The sequence below is a fragment of the Lepidochelys kempii genome, chromosome 1 (genome assembly GCF_965140285.1).
Source record: "Lepidochelys kempii isolate rLepKem1 chromosome 1, rLepKem1.hap1, whole genome shotgun sequence".
NCBI classification, from domain to species: domain Eukaryota; kingdom Metazoa; phylum Chordata; order Testudines; family Cheloniidae; genus Lepidochelys; species Lepidochelys kempii.
This window is the reverse complement of record NC_136380.1, coordinates 268969953-268984532: the sequence shown is the minus strand read 5'-3', so window position 1 is coordinate 268984532 and position 14580 is coordinate 268969953. Positions and strand designations below refer to the sequence as shown.

The 14580-nt window shown below is 39.4% G+C and overlaps 1 protein-coding gene across 3 annotated transcripts in view; it reads right to left on the bottom strand.

The window, feature by feature from the left end:
• The window catches only part of CDK17 (cyclin dependent kinase 17), a 190035-nt gene that overhangs the window by 74389 nt on the left and 101066 nt on the right, over nucleotides 1–14580 (bottom strand). For all 3 annotated transcript variants that reach the window (XM_073327478.2, XM_073327480.2, XM_073327479.2), the window contains exon 3: nucleotides 644–808. In XM_073327478.2, the coding sequence (XP_073183579.1) occupies nucleotides 644–808 (165 nt within the window). The remainder of the gene's footprint in view (nucleotides 1–643; nucleotides 809–14580) is intronic.

The following is a 14580-nucleotide window of genomic DNA, read 5'->3' as shown; positions in this document are numbered from 1 at the left end:
TAAAAATAATTTAAATTATTACAAAGTGCTCATAGCAATTGGCTTTATTTGCCAGTGTACAAAATTGATGGTGGCCTAGGGCCAGCAATATAACAAACTACTGAATAAATTTAAAAAAAATCATTATTTGCCACAAAGAGTAAGATCACAACAACTGCTGAGATCAAAACAAAAAGATTTACACAAGCTGTGATTATGATTAAAAGAATTAACTGATGGTTCTTTACTTAGATTTCTTAAAAGTTAAAACACATTCCACATTTTTTTTCCAACTCAAATAGCCAAAGAGCCCTTAATTTCTGGCATGTTCAATTAATGTACCTTCTGTGAGTTTTTAAATACTGTGATCATAGGTGCCTTAGATGTCACTAAAATAGATAATGTTTTGTAACTGTTACATGTCATTAAAGGGATACTTGGGCGATTTCCATGAAATAACACTCTGTATGCTCTTTTTTCAATTGTCTTCTTTAAAATCTTAAATGAGACATTCAACAATTTAAAGTCTTGTTTCTATGACAAACTTAGCAACACTTTTGCATTCCCAGAACAGCTTTAGAACTAAAGTATAAGAACTGTATCTGCTGTGAAGAACCAATATGGATATTATCTTAATATATAAATGATCAAAATAGTAAATTACCTAATCTGCTTCCATTCCTAGGCATTGCCATGAAAGAGCCAAGGCTGCCTCCTATAACGCTATGTGGTCTCCGTAAAGGGGGTTTCTTGAAAGATCCCGTGTATTGGTGAAGAAATGAGTGCATACTGTGAGACGTCGGAGGCCTGCCATTCTTCACAATAGGCTCTATAATTCCCAAGGCCCAAATGTTCATCCCGATGAACAAGTGAGAGATTCAGGAACATGTCAGAAGAAAAAGAAGAGAAAATTGTTACTATGCAGATAATCTCCACTCACTGGATGTTTTACTTTTTCAGTACTGAAGATAGTCGGAGAACACAATATTATTGGAATTCCCTTACTGGAAAACTATTACAAACAAAAAAATGTTAAACACTCCAGAGCTTGCATGAAGATCCACAACATCTGAAATTGAGGCAATTCCTTAACAACTGTAGGTTTTCCACAAAAAGACTCACCACAAAAACCATAAAACCAAAAATCCCAAGTATCAAAAGCAGACTACAGACCAGAAGATACCCATTTAAAGTTTGCATAGATATTTATTTCCTTTAAGTTTACTTAGCAATGGCTTCATCTTCACCATCATGTTTATATCAACCTTGCAATTTCTAGTCTGAACGAGGGGCAAATTCATCAGCGAGCCTTCAGAGGTTTGTCAGCCCCTCTCCTCTTAGTAGCCTTGCAATTGGGGATTTTCTGTAAGCCTTTGCTGAAAGTCTACCAAACCACTCTCAGACCACAGTAGCAATGCTACAATTAAGTCTATTAACCACTTACATTGTGACACAAGAATAGCATGTCATACTTGTTTTGGCTTTTCAAATGGGAAGATCAGAACTGAACACAGCATTTACTCACAGTAAAAGGACTGTTCTTGTAAGTATTGCTACCCTTAAATTATTTACACATACTTTCAACCTTAATTTTATCTAAAAAATACAAGGAAAAGAAGTGTACAAAATTATTTCAACAATGTTATATTTGATATTGCAATCACACAAAAGTCAGGGAGGAGTAACGGTTCCCTCAGCAACCTCAAGTCTATTCCCTTGTACATGTCTTATAATAGTCAGTCATTCACAATATCATCATACAACAGATTATAACAACACCCGACAACTCAATTAATTTACCAAGTTAATGGAGAAATATTGTCAATTTAAACAATTTTCCCCAGTAATAGAGAAATGCATTGATCGTGGAACAAACATACATGGATATAATCTTTACTACACAGGGCTCACTCCTGCCCTCTAATATAAAATACCCTAAGGTTTATAAAATTAGCTGCTTCTTCATAACATATTTGTACAAGATGCATACTTACATGTTGGAGAGATAACTAGAACCTATACAGTCGAGTTAAGTACACTGTTGGTCTCTTTATAGATTCTATCAATTTTCTTTTCCCCTAACTGGTTCTCTTCTTGCATTTACATGTATGTTACTAACAGGAACAAATTAGATCAAAGAACACTAGCACAGCATAGTCACTCAGGAATTAGATAACTGTGCTGCCAAATAGGAAACTGAAGCTTGAGTACAATTTGTGAAATCTTTCTTCCACGCACCTATGGCAGATATGTCCATCACAAAGGTTTACACGTCTCCTGGGATAGGGCACAATCTGCGATGCTATTCCATTATGCCAGAAACTGGTTCTGGAGGGAACTGAGAACTTCGTTGTTGGGAAACACAGACACACTCTCTCTCTGAAGGGATTTAGCCATGAGTATGTATTTTACGGAGAGCAGAGTTTCAAAGGCAATCTAAAATAATAATATAGCAAAAATCCAGCAACTAAATTCAATCAGTGTCTTGGAAGTAAAAACTTTTGGCTATCTGATTATGGTACGTTTAATGGGAGAGAGAAAGAAGCACATGGACATAACTGCACAAGGATGTGCTTATAAATTAAAACAAAATGAAATTAAGAAATAGTTGACTTTCCACAGAAATAGTATAGAAGCACAAAATCACTTCCTGTCAGTTGCTTTCCAGAAAAACTATCCAAATAAATAATTTAGACAGTGAACAGTAGTGAAGAGACAGGCCTGCACTGCTGCAAACCTTCCTGCTGTTTTCCTCCATTAGCATCTTTCATAAATGGATACTTGTCAGAATAAACTAATAAATTGGTTAGTCTCTAAGGTGCCACAAGTACTCCTTTTCTTTTTGCGAATACAGACTAACACGGCTGTTACTCTGAAACCTGTTTATCTTAGAGACACACTAAAGAGCACCATGCTGGGAAGCTTACAGTAGAAACAAAAAAACTTCCATAATGAGGGATGATCATTGCTCCCACTAGCTATTTGTCACATTTTTGGCTCCAGTTCAGCAAAGCACTTACACATGTACTTAATTTTAAATAACTGATTAGTCCCAATTACGTTAATGGGATTACTCTTGTGATGGGACCTATCAATGATTTCAATTTGTATAAACTCTCCCAAAATTTAACAATACATTTTGGGACATTATCCCAAGAGGAACCCAATGCGTCTCTCCTAGTTGCAGCTGGTCAGTTTTCATTTTTTTCTGGTACTTTGGATACTTCATCAAATCTCCTTCATTTGTCTCCTGTTCAAATTAATAATTCCAGTCTATAAAATTTCACCCACACAAATTCTACTCTCTCAAACAATTTTTATTACCTTCCTCTGGGGATCTTCAAAATATCAACTTAATATGTTACTCCTGGGGGAATTCCACGCTACTGTGCAATGCAGAATTTTGCAGAAATTAATGTTTTTGCGCATCATTTCCTTTCCATTAAATTAGGCTTGAATAAGGACTGGGAGTGGATGTGTCATTACACAAAGTAAAATTATTTCCCCATGTTTATTCCCCCCCGCACTGTTCCTCACACATTCTTGTCAATTGCTGGAAATGGCCCACCTTGATTATCACTACAAAAGGTTTTTTTTCTCTCCTGCTGGTAATAGTTCACCTTACCTGATCACTCTCGTTACAGTGTGTATGGTAACACCCATTGTTTCATGTTCTCTGTGTATATAAAATCCCCCTACTGTATTTTCCACTGCATGCATCTGATGAAGTGAGCTGTAGCTCATGAAAGCTTATGCTCAAATAAATTTGTTAGTCTCTAAGGTGCCATCAGCAGTATAGGATTCCATCACCTTGAACCTTAACTTGGATATAAATATATAGCTGCCATCCCAGCTTACTTGGATTAACTTGTTGAGGTTCTCATACTCCTGCATTCTCACTAATGTCAACTATTATGGACATAGTATGAAATAGAATCTGTATAATGTACATAGTACTGAATATTTACAGCTAATGAACACACTGGTGGTTCTTTCAGAAAAAGGTGATGTTTTTTACTAAATGTTCCTTGAATAAATAACCACTAAAGCATATTGTTGATCCACTTCAAAACATATATATCTTTCAATGTAATTACACATCCATTAACACAGGGATTCTCAACCTTCTTCTTTCTGAGGCCCCTCCAACATGCTATAAAAATTCCATGGCCCACCTGTGCCACAACAACTGTTTTTCTGCATATCCAGTAGATTAAAAGCCAAGGCCTGCATTAGGGGGGTAGCAAGCAAGCAAGGCAACTGCCTGGGGCCGCATACCACAGGAGGACCTGCAAAGCTAAACTGCTCGGGCTTTGGCTTTCAGCCCCGGGTAGCGGGGCTTAAGCTTCAGCTTTCTGCCCTGGGCTCCAGTGAGTCTAATGTCAGCTCTGCTCTCTGGTTTATTTTGGCAGACCCCCTGAAACCTGCTCATGGCCCCCCAGGGACACCCCAGACTCCTGATTGAGAACCACAGCTTTAACACACCATTTTCTCCATAAATGTGTCATGCTGCCTATGCCAAACTATTGTATATGAGCTACTCTGTATATTGTTTAAAAATCATGATTAATCCACAGTCTCAGCTTTACCCGTATGTCTATATTTAAGGAAATTATCAACTGGGAGCACCAAATTTACAAGCATTATCATCGAAATCCAATGGAATTTTAAAACATACACTGGCAACTTAGGAAACTATGAATTCTGCCAGTCTATACCTATCAAACTAAAAACTGAATTGTTGGTATACTATTAACATCACTATTGAGCTGCTGATGCATAACAGCAACTGTGGGTTCAATAACAAAAATTCTTTCTTAATAGGATTTCCACTTGAAGTACATAATTAATTGATTTAGTTGTCTCATACAAATATAACAACTGCCATATTAAAATGGACCAACAGCCTGTCTAGTCCAAAAGCTTGTCTCAAATAGTAGCCAGTACAAGATGCTTCAAAAAAGATAGTAAAGCTCCATAGTGTAAGTGAAGCAGTTACACTATAATACAGCAAAAAATTAATTTGGTTTTTAACCATTTGCGGGTCAATAAACTACTTAGAGTTGATACAAAAGAGTGAGTCCAGAAAGAGGGTGAAAGGCACTAGTGCTAAGGCCCTCCCTGGAATATTCTTAGCAATAGGAGCTAGACACCATGGCACTTTGTGGGGATGCCACATAGCACAAATTTAGTTCTTTGCTGACCGACCTGAGGCTTGCTGGCTGCAGAAGTAGAGAAAGAATGAACTAGGCTGGGGAAAATGAGAGCATATGACAGCAAATGTGGGAACAGGAACACTTTGATGTTGCCAACTGGGCCCTGCTTAGCTGCGTAAGCAGCTCAGAATCTTATACTAGGTTGAGTCCCTGTCTTCATTCCAAAGAGGCATAGCTTGTCCCATAGTTTAGGGACAAAGCTAAAGGGAGAGGGCGAAGGAAACAATGTCAAAAAAGTCCTCAAAAAACTTGGAGAGCTGCTGAGCAAACCTCTGCCTTCAAGCATGGAAGCAGAGAGGGGCATAATGTCAGTGCAGTTCACTTTGCATACCTTTCGAGGCCACAGACAAACACTGTACTGGGGGAGGAGAACTATTATCTGTCTTTGACACTTGAAAAATGCTGAAAATCCCAGCCAGTTCTAAGCCTGATGGAAAAAGAGGATCCCCATGAGAGAGAATTAACAACTACAATATATCCGTATGGGAGAATGCTGTCTATGGATATGTCTATACCACAGCTCGAAGCGTGCTTCTGAGAGCAGGAAGACAGACATGCACTAATTCTTCTCACGCTAGGAGGCTAAAAATATCAGCATAGCCTGTGTGTAGCATAGATGGACTATCTGGCTGAGTACAGCCCTACCTAGAGACCTTGGGTATGTACTCAGATTGCTATGTACTGAGCCGCCACCTGTGCTTCCCTGGCTATCCTGCTATTTTTAGCATGTTAGCTCCAGCAGAGCTAGCACGTCTGTCTACTCATGCTGCAAAGCATGTGCCTAGTCCTAGCTACAGCAGACATACCCTTTGGTAGCTCCCCATCCTTCTAGCTTTTCTTTTTGATATTCTTATTTTATACCTAGAGCCCTACCAAATTCATGGCCCATTTTGGTCAATTTCACGGTCATGAGATTTCAAAAATTGTAAATTTCAGGATTTCAGATATTTAAATCTGAAATTTCACAGTGTTGTAACTGTAGGGGTCCTAACCCACATGGGAGTTGTGGGAGAGTCCCAAGGTTACTGTAAGGGAATCACAGTATTGCCACCCTTACTGCTGGTGGCAGTGCAGCCTTCAGAGATGGGTGGCCAGGGAGCGGCAGCTGCTGGCTGGGAGCCCAGCTCTGAAGGCAGCGCCACCACCAGCAGTAGCACAGAAGTAAGGATATCATGGTTTAGTATTGCCACCTTTACTTCTGTGCTGCTGCTGCTGGTGGGGGACTGCCTTCGGAACTGGGTGCCTGGCCAGCAGCTGCCGAGCTCTGGCCACCCAGCTCTGAAGGCAGTGCAAAAGAAAGAGTGGCAATACCATGACGCCCATACAATAACCTTGTGACCCTCCACCCCCCATGACCTTCTTTTGAATTGGGAACCCCTGTTTGAGAAATCCTGGTCTCCCCCATGAAATCTGTATAGTATAGGGCAAAAGTACACAAAAGACCATATTTCACAGTCCATGACACGTGTTTCATGGCCGTGAACTTGGTAGGGCCCTACTTGTACCCTAAGAGATATCAGAAGAGTGAAACCTTACTAAAACCCTAAATATTGGGAAGAAAACCTGACATTGCTTATCTCATTGGAAAACAATTCTCAGACATTAAACTATGTTGCTAACCACCCCTTACAACCATGAAGCTTGGTATGATTGCAAAAGGCACAACGGTTTTTGACAACAGAAAAATCACGAGTCAGAATTTGGCATTTGTGGCTTAACCTCAACAAGAGTTTAAAAAAAGCAAACAGACCTTTAATTACCTCTCTAATAAAAAAAGAATGCAATAGCTCGTATGCAATCATTGCTTTTTGAAACTGATTTTCACCAGAAACATTTATTTCTCACTCAAGACGCTGTGCTTAGTTTTACATTTGTTAGAATTTCATTGCTCTTGTACTCTGATTATTCTAACACAATTTTTTCCAATAAAATATTAAAGAAATAATAGACTTCTTTCTTTTTTGGCTTGGAGATTGAACACTAAAGACAGTGAGGAAAGGTAGAGAGAAAAGGACAACAGTGAGGATCCAGGAATCTGCCTCAAAGAACACATGCATAAGTCATGGGCCTGATTCAAAGGACATCCATTGACTTCAATAAGCTTTGGATCAGGCTCTATAAGAATACTGAGGGCTGAAGCCCTGCCAATCTGTTGGCAAATTAACAGATAAAGCAAATATTTTAGAAGTAATAGTTTGAGGATTTAGTTAGAGACTTTACTCTAAATAGTAAGCACATTCCATACTAAACACATTTCACACTCTAGTAAGGACCAAAGGTTCAGTGCTTTTGCAGTAAAGAGGGTTTGGAAAGAGTAGTAGGATTAGACTTAGTTATTCTGGTAAATAAATTACCAAACAGCTTGTTAAAAATTAAGTTCTATTTAAATATTCTATGACGTCATAGGCTAGAAAAAGACTGACTATAACTGCTTCAGAAAGATGATAATCTACAGAGTTTGTCTCTGATATTGAACCTGTTGAAAAAAGAATGCAAAACCTATTACTTATATCACAAGAGTGCCCAAAAACTCCAATCAGAGTTGGGGCTCTGTTGTGCTAGGTGCTTTACAACACCAAGGTAGATAAGTTAAAAACTTGAAGAGCTTACAATTGATTACCAGTTTCTTGATACCATTTATTTAGAGAATCATAACCTTGGTGGTGTAACTCGTCCAAGTTTCTAGTCCTCTTAGTACAATTTTTCCACTAGTTGGCTTTCCCTAAACTCTGCTGTAATACGCCTTCAAAATCAGTAGAGCAGATTGTTATTCTTACTCATTGTTCTGTGTGTTTCATATGGTACAAGTATACTATATTTTAAAAGCTTACGTATAAAGATTATTTTAAAATCTACAAATGGAAAGGACTGCTTTCTAGAACCTGAAAAGGACCTAACCTCTGAAGGTTATAACCTCAAATTACTAGTCAAATTTTTTATAAAGCCACACTGAAGAGGGAGGGGCAAGAGCTACATGTTAATACTGCTTCCCCCACTCAGGTTCTTATCTACTTTTGACCCCGTCCAAAAATGCATCACTTGGAAATGAAATACATAGCCTTAAAAGTTACTTGGATTATTTTTTTTCCAGATGCCGTTGCTGAAACCACAACATCCTTGTTGTTGCACTGAACTGAGCACTGAAAACTTTGGAGAGGGTATAGTTGAGGTTTACAATGGGATCAACGTTTTATTTTCCATCTGGATGTGTTTTTCTGACTCAGAGAGCAAATAACCAACAGTAAGTATGTGATATTCCTACCCTGCTCCTAATACAGTACGTACACGCCCAATCTGAACAGGTCCATACTTACCCCCTCCCTTGTTTTTCCTTTATTGTTAGCTTAAGTAGCAGCAAACTTCAGCCAAAGCTTGCTCTTGACCTTGGCAATTTCTAGAGTTGCTCCCTGTAGAACCCTTTCCTGCCCCTATTTTCCCTAGTTCCTCTGCCTTAGACCTGGTGTAGACTAGAAAATTAGGTCACCTTAACTATGTTGCTCTGGGGTGTGAAAAATCCATATCCCTAAGCGGCATAGATAAGCCAACCTAAGTCGCCATGTAAACAGAGCCAGGTCGACAGAAGACTTCTTCCATTGATCTAGCTTCCACCTCTTGGGGGGGCTGATTACCTAGGCTAATTAGAGAATCCCTCCCATTGGTGTAGGTAGCATCTACAATGAAGCGCTACAGCTGTGCTGCTGTAGCATTACAAGTGTAGACAAACCCTTAGTAAAGCACACTAAGTCCTTTTATTCTTCTGGGTTGGTGATAACAAAACTCTCCTAATCTGGTTGCCAGTGAGTCTGCAGAAATTGCCTGGCATTTTTATGCAGGGCCTTAGCAACTAACACACTGTCACATATGTCAATTCAGCTGGTGGATTAGAGGAAGAAGAAAATTTTAATATTTCCATTATATTTATTAATATTGAATGGTGCACTGCTAACCTAACTTATAAAAGCTTCAGAACCCAACCTCAACCACCAAGCAGCTCAACTGATGAAAAAGAACTAGATGGCTTTCAGATTTTACTATATGGATTTTGGAGTATTGGCTTCAACCAGTGCAAGCAAAAAATTGGAATCTTCTATCATATGAGATAAAACTTTATTAATTGTTGTTTTCAACCATCTATGATTGAGCTAAATGAGCCTGCAAGGAAGCAGATTGTTCTACAGTACCTATTATCCATTCTGGTATGCTGTTGTATCAGCATACATACAGTAGTACCACAGAGGCTAGAAATATTACATAATACTCTGCAGGCCTCTATTTACATGTGAACTTGGGACCCTACAATATGTGAACAATATGACACTACAATTGACTTAATTGGCAAAGTCTCTCCAAGCAAAGGCACATTGTATAAAATCTATTCATAACTTAGCAACAAGAGCTTATGCTCACTTATCAAACACAATCTCCAAACATGCCCTTTGCTCGACCCAGTCTATTAATTTTTATTTACCTGCACCTAATACAGACTATGGCTTTTGGAGTTATAACCCCAAACATTTGGAATAATCTGCCTGTAATACTGAAATAGGAAAATGCAGAGCCTGATGTTATGAAACCTTTAATTTCTTATCTTCGGAAGCCTTACGAGTGCAAAAATCTAAGATTACGATAGCTGAATATTTCTTTCGACTATTTTAGACTGAGTGTCTTGCATTATATTGCTTGTATGACGCTGATTTATGTTCCAAGACTCTTTCACCTTACAAAAGCCAGTTTATTCCAGGTGTTTATCCCTATAGCAGAAATATTTCAAAAATATATTTTAATTTGTATATATATTTTTAAGACTAAGAACAACCAGAAGAGACATACAGTTGCCAACTTATTATAGTCATGGAGATCTGAGGTGAACACTACATAAAACACTGTAATTTAGCCACTATCTTTTACAGGGAGTTCTGCATTGACACCACCGTATGAAATAATATAACATGACATATAGAAAAGCGGTAAATTGCTCTTGCAGCTACAGCTATGGTTTTAAAGCATTTACAACTTTTCTTAGTCATTTAATACTGAAGATTAAGCGTCCAAGCTATTGAGTACAACAACGTTAAAGTAACTAAGCAGGAGTTTGGGGGAATACCTCTCATTGTTTAACAATCCTTTTGGTGTTTATTAAATAGTAATGTCCAGAAAAAAATTCTATCCAGTTCCCAGTACACAGAAACATAGGGCCTTCGGAGTTTGTGGGAATGTGGAAATTGAATCCTCCACAGGGTTCTGCCGGGGATGCAGATGACTTCCTGTACCTCAAGGATTAAAATGGCACTATAATGATGTTTACTGTGACTCTTATAGCAGCACCACAAAAAAGGTTTAAAAAACAAATTTTGGGAGATAGGGAAGATAAGATTTTTTTCAGATGTCTGATTATACTCCAAAAACAAGAGATCTCTTCCATGTAGGGACAAAACAGAACCATAGTTCAGAGGGTTTTTTTTTTAAAATTAGGGAGTCTAACAAATTTCAAAGACACTTTTAAGTCGAATTCAGCACTCGTGGAAAGTAGGTTTCTAGTTTCAAGGGATTTTCACCCTGTAGTCAGAACATATTTACTTATTGGGATAGCAAAAGCAGACCTCAAGTACACGGAAAATATTCATTCCAAGCAGAAAATCTGTCGAAACATCTAAGTAATAAAATACTGTTTACAAACCACAATTATCAAGTTGATACTATTTTTTCTAACAGTACACGCTCAAACACAAGAGACCTTATTATTCTCTCCTTACATATGCAGTCCACATGGCCAAATTACTATTTTTCCCCTTTAAAATCTACCAGTAACCCCAAGAAACACTGCAATATATGATGTGCATCTGTGGGGATGATGTGCATCTTGCCCCAATTATCTGAGAATTACCTCAATCATCTATTTGACTTAGCCAATCTCAAACAAAAGGCACCTTCAATAACCCCAATACCAAACTCCCACAAAGCATGCTTCAGATTTAAATCAAGTTTAAATCTGAAGCATGCTTTAATTTAGTAAAGTTAATAAAGTTTAAATCAAGAAAATATTTGTATTTATTTAAGAAAGATATTACTTAATTCAAATTCAATTTTTATAAATACATACACACTAACTATACAGAATGAAAGTACAGGACTAGAAGGGATACAGTTTCTCAGAATATACTCTCCAAAAGTAAAAGTTATTCCAGCATTTGTTAAGAAGTTGGTTATTGTTTGCAGATAATGTCAGGTTACAACAATAGAGAGAGAGATCGGCAATAATTTGTATCAAAGGGCCTGCTTCCTATTACTTTTTTTGTCCAATTATTACATAGTATAACTTGAAAATACTCTCCATTTTCAGCTAGTAAAATTTTGCACTAGCTGATAACGGCTACATTCCAAATTTAGAGAGTATTTAAGCTAGTTTCATTTGCTTTGTGCATTCTCATTCCAATGGCAAGAAACAATAATTATTTCAAAAAGATAAAACTTTCTACACAATTAGTCCATGGCAAGTTGGGATGTAAATCTACCCCACACAAGTCTGCCATGTACTAACTGTTCATCTGGATCCTGCTGCTGTGCACAGAGTTCCCTAGCACGTTCTGATCTACCCTGTGAAATGGGAAGTACATCAAAGTGCAGAAGAAAGACTGTGGTCAACAACAACTCTTCCTTTGGCACAATGGAACTCTCTACAGGAAGTGTAAAGCTTTTATCTGTGTGGGAGACAGAACTTTCTGGGGGGTCACTCTGCCATAACGGAATGAACTCTTTCCCCCCCTCACTCCAGCCGCCCCACCCCCCAGAATCAGGAGCTGCATGTGCCTCCAGCATATGGAGAGGCTGGGTGTGGGGGACTGTGGTCCTGACCACTGCTCCACCCCAACTCAGCCTCCTCTCCCCGAGGCCCTGCCCACATTCCATCCTTACTCCCCCAAGGTCCCATCCCAAGAGCTCCCCTTCCGCCTGGCGACAGGGCCTGGGGAAGAGCAGGACCGGCGTCTTCTGGGCAGAGCACAGGAGACACTCCAAAGGCGGTGGGTTGGCCTGTTTGGGGAGGCTTAGCCTCCCCTGGGCTATGACACCTGCCGCTCATGCCCAGAACTTAGGACCATCATAAACCTTGCCACCTTCTGCTCCAAGTGCAAGGAACATTTCTTTGACTTGGCCTTTTCTAACAAATACACAGGAACAGGTATATAGCCTCTCCTTTCCCACAAAGGAAAAACAAAAGAAAAAACTCCCTCCTCTCAAAACAAGACACTCCACCATACACACTTCTTCCCCTGGGGAGAGGATGAGAGCAAACAGCATATGGCAGGTATTAGTCCAGTCACTTAATGCACTGCTGGACGGCATTCAGATATTACAGTGGTGAGGAGTGTTTAAGAACCTATATGGAATAGAATAGCTATCTAGAAGGATTGGTTACATACTGTAGTATGTTCTTTTGGAAAATGCGTTAAAAAAATAAAAGTCAAGTATTTTGTCCCATTGTTCTTGGGCATACTTTTTTCGGATCTACTGTTGTAGAACATGCTGTGTGCCAGCATGCTAGCAACCTCCATATAAGAGTAATTAGCACTGTAATAGAAAAAGCACACATATAGCTTATGAAGCGCTTCTGACATTTCTCAGGATGAAAGGTGCTATACAAATGTAAAGTAGTGCCATTTGTCATGCTTTTCTTTAACTGATTACTTTCTGTAATAATGATAACCTATACAATTTATTTAATCTCTTCTGGGATCTTGCTGCTGTGAACAAGGTGGTTCTTCATAGATTTGTTCTTTCCTTTCTGAGCGCTTACAGAAGCAGTGTTGGGAAATTGCTCATAGTAACAGGACACGCCTGCCCTTTCAAGAAGGCTATAGTACAGATATGGCACTGATCTTGGTTTAGGTTAGAATGAAGAAATCGTGGAAAGGAGCAATTCCCAGAGAGACCTGTGGACTCATAGGCTGGGCAGCAATGATTTCTGGGAAAAGGATCAGGGAAGGAGAAGTTACTTCCACTGTACAGTGACAGGAGTTCTTCAAGATACTTGTCCCTATGCGTGCTCCACTTCAGGTCTGCAAGTACCCCACACACCTTTGAGCAGAGACTTTTGGTAGCAGTGCCCATTCAGTCTTCATAGGCACTCTTAGCTACCCTTGTGCCTTGCACGTAGGGTGTATACAGTAGTGTTGGATGAACCACCCTCAGTTCCTTCTCTACTGCAATGCCCCATCAAGACAAGACTCCAAAGCAGGGGAAAAGAAGGGTGGATAGTGGAACACCCATAAGGACAAACATCTCAAAGAACCCGTTACTGTTCAAGACAAGTAACCTCTCAGTCTTCTTTGAACAGTATCCCTATGGGTGCTCCATTTCAGGTGGCTCTTGAGCAGTGCACCACGTTTTGGTGCTTTGGAGCCTGGTTTAAGACTGCATGCAGACCTGCAGTCCTAAAGGCAGCATTCACCCCAGAGGCATGTACTAAGGCATAATGTTTTGAGAAGATGTGAACCAAGGCCCATGTGACTATTTTGCCTATTACTGCAATGAGTGTATTCTTCATCAGCGCAATGGAAATAGGCCAGTGTCTGGTGGAACGTCTGTAAGTCTAGAAAAGGCTGGACATTAGCAATCACGTAGCAGGAAAGGATACAACCAGAAACCTGCTTGGACAGTCTTTGGGTGAAAGAGAAGCCCCTTTAATTCTGTCCATGAAAGAGAGAGTCTAGGAGAGGCCCTAAAGAGGCTAGTCCCTGTGCAAATAAAAGGCCAATACCTCCTCATATCCAAGGTGCGCAGGGGGTTTCTTACCTAATCAGATGAGGCTTTGGGGTGAAAAACTGGCAGCTAGACTTGCCGATTTTCCTAGCAGAGATGAAAGCTATTAAAAATACAGACTTTATACACAATCACAGAAAGGAACACTTAGCTAGTGGCTCAAAGGATGGCTTCATCAGAAAGCTGAGGACCAAATTTAAAGTCCCACCCAGCAGTGGGTTCCTTACATATAGGAAAAGGTTAACTAATACTTTGATAAATCTGGAAGTGGTAAGGTGAGCTAACACCAAAAACTCCCTAATATGGGAATGGAAAGCTGTGATAGCAACCAAACAAATTTTAATGGAACTCAAGAGAGACTGAAATTCTTCAAGTCCAACAAGTAATCTAAGACATCCAGAAGGGAAGAACAGACAGGGGACAAGTGCTGTTGGGTACACTAATGGTGAAATCTCTCATTTTTTAGTTGATGTGTTTCTGCTATTCAACAAAATCTCTTATACCACTCTCAAAAACAGGAGACCACTATACCAGAACCATCTAGAAACCAAGTTTTGAACCACAGAGTGTTCAAGCTGGGGTGAAGAACATGCCCTGAATTCTGAGTTATCAGGTTGAGAATGATCAG